Source organism: Montipora capricornis, chromosome 10, assembly GCF_036669925.1.
Source record: "Montipora capricornis isolate CH-2021 chromosome 10, ASM3666992v2, whole genome shotgun sequence".
NCBI classification, from domain to species: domain Eukaryota; kingdom Metazoa; phylum Cnidaria; class Anthozoa; order Scleractinia; family Acroporidae; genus Montipora; species Montipora capricornis.
This window is the reverse complement of record NC_090892.1, coordinates 64,981,147-64,986,146: the sequence shown is the minus strand read 5'-3', so window position 1 is coordinate 64,986,146 and position 5,000 is coordinate 64,981,147. Positions and strand designations below refer to the sequence as shown.

General features: G+C 42.9%; 2 protein-coding genes across 2 annotated transcripts in view; one reads left to right on the top strand and one right to left on the bottom strand.

The window, feature by feature from the left end:
- LOC138020120 (lipid scramblase CLPTM1L-like) overlaps nt 1-1,635 on the top strand; it is a 40,757-nt gene extending 39,122 nt beyond the window's left edge. The window contains exons 16-17 of the mRNA XM_068867121.1: nt 729-844; nt 1,476-1,635. Coding sequence (XP_068723222.1) covers nt 729-844; nt 1,476-1,563 — 204 coding nt within the window. The 3' untranslated portion in view covers nt 1,564-1,635. The remainder of the gene's footprint in view (nt 1-728; nt 845-1,475) is intronic.
- A 1,720-nt stretch (nt 1,636-3,355) lies between these two features.
- On the bottom strand, nt 3,356-4,964 carry LOC138021197 (endoglycoceramidase-like). The gene is given in 2 exon segments (XM_068868058.1): nt 3,356-4,370; nt 4,373-4,964. Coding segments are annotated over 2 exon segments (1,473 nt in total). The 3' UTR covers nt 3,356-3,489.
- Between the last annotated feature and the right edge of the window lie 36 nt (nt 4,965-5,000).

Below are 5,000 nucleotides of genomic sequence, written 5' to 3'. Positions count from 1 at the left end.
CAGGGGGTTTACAAACAAAGGGAAAGAGGTCGCAAACTCTGTCATGCATCATCATCATAACCTTTCTTTCAAAAATAACCAGGAACTGGGGACTGGTGATGAGGCTGACACTGTATGGGCCTCGGAGGGCTTTTACTTAAAACAGAAAATCTTTTGTGTAAAGGACGCTACGCCCCTAAAAGCCATTCATTTTCTATTTTTACTTTAAAGCCGTTCGCTCCCAGCCAGCGTGGCCCAGCAGCGTGTACAACGTGAACACCAGGTGATCTGGTGACGTAATTTGGAGTACTGGGAAGAAAAACATTTAACGCCGTATCCCACAATCGCGCGCGGCCTTACGTGTTGTTTCCAAATTTCCTGCAGTATTTCCATCGCAAAAACTCGACAGATAATCCCGTGTCTCCCACATTTTTTGTTACTGAATTAACATTGAAGTAGAACCGACAAGATCTAACCTCGCCTCTGCCATGTTGAATTCGAAAATAACATTTAAGACCGCGCGCGGTTGTGGGATACGGCGTTAAGACTTTTCTCCCCAGTCCTCCGAATTACGTCACCAGATCACCTTGGAAGGCGGAATAATCGCAAAATACTTGCGATGGCGCTTGTTTGTATGCCTGGAGTGACGTTTTCGTTGACGTTGTCTTTGCTTTGACTCCCTAATCGCTTTGGCGTAACGTCCCAAAACCAACCAGGTGAAAACCTTTCTATCTCCTATGTTTTTCCAGGCATTCAACACGTTTATTGACGATGTGTTTGCCTTCATCATCGTAATGCCGACTGCTCATCGCCTGGCCTGTTTTCGGGATGATGTTGTGTTCGTTATGTATTTGTATCAGAGGTGGTAAGTATCGTATTAATTCCAAATTCGTCTCTGTAGCTTCCTTTTCAAAAGTGAGATCAAAGAGCAGTTTGAACCCCAAGTCTGAGTCGGACAGCTTTTAAAATCTTTTAACCACCGACCGTTTTTTTTCATCTACTATCATCATTCAATTATAATTTTCTCGTTTGATCTCCCGCTTATTCCACGAGCGTGCTTTGGTTATCAGATGATAGATAGCGCGCCGAGTTGGCGGCGATAATCATCTCATAACCAACAAGGGAGAGTGGAACAATTGTTTTTCTGAAAACGCGCACAAATTATGGATAGATCCTTGCTAATTAACTTTGCTAAACGCAAAAATCTGATGCGTACAGTTACTGATATTTGTAGAGCATGGTATAATAGCTAGCTCGTAGACCACGATGGCTAACTAATAATCTAGTTTTAATAATCGATGATAGTTTTTGGAAGTGCAAAACCGACGTTTCACTAGGGCTTTGAATATGATGAAAACAATTTTTTTTACAGAAGAAAGTTGAAGAGCTAAGTCCAGTCAGATAATTTCAGTAGCTAACTCGATTGGTATTTTCGACGTTTTTTTGATGATTAAATTTTTGACCCTCGATCTTACGTACTTTATTTTACATCTTAGGTTGTACCCTGTGGACATGAAAAGAGTCAATGAGTTCGGAGTGTCCTTTGAGGAAGAAGCGAAACAAGAAAAGCCACACAAAGATTAAAATCTTAATTAGACAAAACCAATTTAACAATGAGAATCTATGAGCAAAATGAAATAAAATAGGACTTAATATATAGATTTTGCCAAGCCTAAAAGCGGAGCTCCCGGGTTATTTATTGTTAAGCCCCGGCTACACGTTGTAACATTGTTAGAAGCACACGTTCCAACATTGTTATAAGAACGCTTCTAACAATGTTGGATGTTGGAAACTCGTCACGTTGTGAAGCCACCGCAGCCCGAACTTCTGGACTAGTCAATCTTGTTTCCTCTCATCAAACTGGTTTTTCCAGTGCGAGCATCTGTTTAGTGAGAAAACCGATGGTTATAATTAAGCCCGCTGTACCGTGAAAAACCAAGATAGCGGCGAGATCTGGCAAATTAGGCTTAGGTTCGAGACTGTATCCTGGCAACATGCAGCGCATACTCAATAAAGACCTTACTCTATTCATGCAGTCTTTCTCGAGAACGCCAAAATCGAGGAAGCAAAGGAAAGGCTCTGCTAGCAGGGTGGTCTTTGCAACACAACGTTGTTGAATGGCGGCTACACGATTCAATATTTGTTGTATGTTGGAGAAAATGTTTTATCGAAATCAAAAGATTCTTCAAACAAAAAATGTCGAACAAACGTCATCAAACATGCATGCTACACGTTCTAACATTGTTGATCCAACAAATGTTTTATAATAATGTTTGAACGTGTAGCCGGGGCTTTACAATAAGTTAACCGTGCTTTAGCCTGCGATCCAATCGTAACCCAGTACGTGGTCAGCGGTCAACTTAAATAAAGCTGACCTAGATGAGCTCTAAATTTGAGCCCGCGATATGGTCATGTGATACTGACCACATTTTAAGTGAAGCTGTGATCCTCGCAGTTATGAACGCATTTGTGACAAATGACCAGCTCCCAACCCGGACGTCAGTGGCTTCATAGCTCAGTTGGTTAGAGCGTCGCACCGGTATCGCGAGGTCACGGGTTCAAACCCCGTTGAAGTCCTAAATTTTTCAGGGCTTCTTTACGCAATTGCAAATATTGCGTTCATAACTGCGAGGGTCATAGCTTCAATTGATTTCATATCCGCAGTTCATATATGATCCATTTCATATATCATTTCATGGGTGATTCATTCCTCACGGGAACATTGGAACCCACAAATGACCAGCTCCCAACGTCAGTGGCTTCATAGCTCAGTTGCTTAGAGCGTCGCACCGGTATCGCGAGGTCACGGGTTCAAACCCCGTTGAAGTCCTGAATTTTTCAGATGGGTTTATACTATATTTTCTTAACCATGGTGCTCCGCGCGGTCAAACTGAACTTTCATTGCCAATTTTCATGGTTGGTAACATTCGTATCTCCTGTAAACTCAGAGGGCAAATGCATTTCGAAACGCCCATCTGGATCCGAAACAGGCTTCAAACACATTTTTTCAGTGGGACGCAAAAGAGAAGTCCTAATTTGAGTTAATTTCAAGTAACTATTCAGTAGATCCCGTGGCCGGGAAGTGCGTATTAAGCTGTAGAGCTATTAGTAAGAACCACTAAAGGCAAGGCCAAGAAATCCTGTTGATTCCAGACTGCCATATTTTCATTGGTCCCTATGAACTGTAGCCTCTTTTGTTATCAGGTGCATTGTTTCTGTTGCATTATCTATTGTTTCGTTCTCCAATCACAGCTACAGGATCTCCCCTATAGATAAAACTGTTGCAAGAAATTGAAAACACATTAGCTCTGCAAAGTATCATCAAGGAATCAAGCGCAAATATGTAGAATCACCCATGCTTTACAGTGTAGTTGGCTTGTTTCCCAAACGAAAAACAAGAAATTCAACTCTAGAAACAATGATTTTGGCTTAAAAACAGAAGCTGGTAACGTAACAAATACTAGCCACTGCTATACTACACAAGAGATAAGGTTGACATTGCTCGTTGACTCATTTTTTGTTTTCTACTATCATTACACGTGTTCCTGGCGTACTTGAACGTGGATGATTGAAGACAAGTACATTGCTCTCCGGCGATGACCAAGTGACAGTAGATGGCGTGACAGTCACGCTGTATCCTGATGGGTAATGCACTTCTCGGTTGAGATACACAATGGATTCCGTTGAATTACAAGTTAGGGAAACTTCATAAAGTAATGAGAACTCTTTAGTTGACAAATCAAAGTTAAATTTTATGGTATTTCCTGCAACTGCCTTTGGATAGGTTCGTGTGGTATTTTGAACATAAATCTGGTTCAACCCGGTGCCATTCCATAGGGGACAACACCTCTTACTTTTAGGGGAGTGGTGGGGAGGATGATAAGCCTTGTAGTCCCATCCAATCCATGACTGCTGGTATATGTCAGCAACTATCATCGTTTCAAACATGTCTTCAATCTTCCCGGCGCTGGTATAAAACTCTGTCAGCATCCCTCCACTTTTTAATCTGAGCAAGTCCCTCTTCCTTGCCTCGAAACTTGCGATTATTCCCAATGATGGCGGGCTGTGGTAGTGGTAGCTCAAAACGCTTCTGTTGCGATAAAGGTCCCCACCAGGAACATTGCTAAACCCAACGCCGAAATCGTCCCATGTTACACCTTCGAAGAAGATACAATGGTGTTCATCGTGCTGTCTGATCGCTTCGCTCAAGACTTCGTAAACGGGTGCTAGATTCCTACTGTCAGCGACTCCAGGCACGAGTAGTAATGGATCTGAGTAAACGTCCCCAGCCCAGGGTTCATTGATCAGTTCATAGCCAATAACATTCGGGAAATCTTTGAAGCCCGAAGCTGTCTTTGCCCAGAAGTCGGCCCAACTATGTAACAAGCCATGGTATAGTTGTATAGGTTTTGAAAAGCTGCACTAGTTGCTTCAGTGAGATAGTAAGACGACCAAGGGAATTTGGCACAGTCCTCATCCGTTGGTAACCCTGTTTTAGGGTCAGGGACAAAAGGCGCGTGAAGCGGTTCAGGAAAGCCTTTAGCGCTTCCGGTATTGACTGCCCAGGCTGGTAAACCTTCCACACACAGCACCCTGGAGAAGGCATCTTGATGCATATCTAGAAGGATGTAAATCCCGTATTTCTCGGAAAGGGAGACAATTTTCTGCATAACTTGCATGTAAGTTTCGTTGTAGTTTCCTCTTGTCGGCTCTAATCCAGGCCACATAAATCCAAGCCGGACAACATTAAGGCCGAGCGATTTCAAAAGTTTCATGTCTTGTTCTGAGAAAGTTCCATCCGAAAATCCCTCAGTTTCCGGGTGCCAGGGAAACTGTTTCACCACAACGTTTGTCCCATGGAAGTAAACTTCCCGTCCTAAGCTGTCAACCAATCTTTGTCTCTCTGGGTTAACAGAGATTGGTAGAAGGTTGCCGTGGGAAAATGTGGTGGAAAAGCCTAGTAAAATCGCCAATCCCAACAGCATTGTTAATGAAACCCCGACGCCTGTTGAATCAGTACA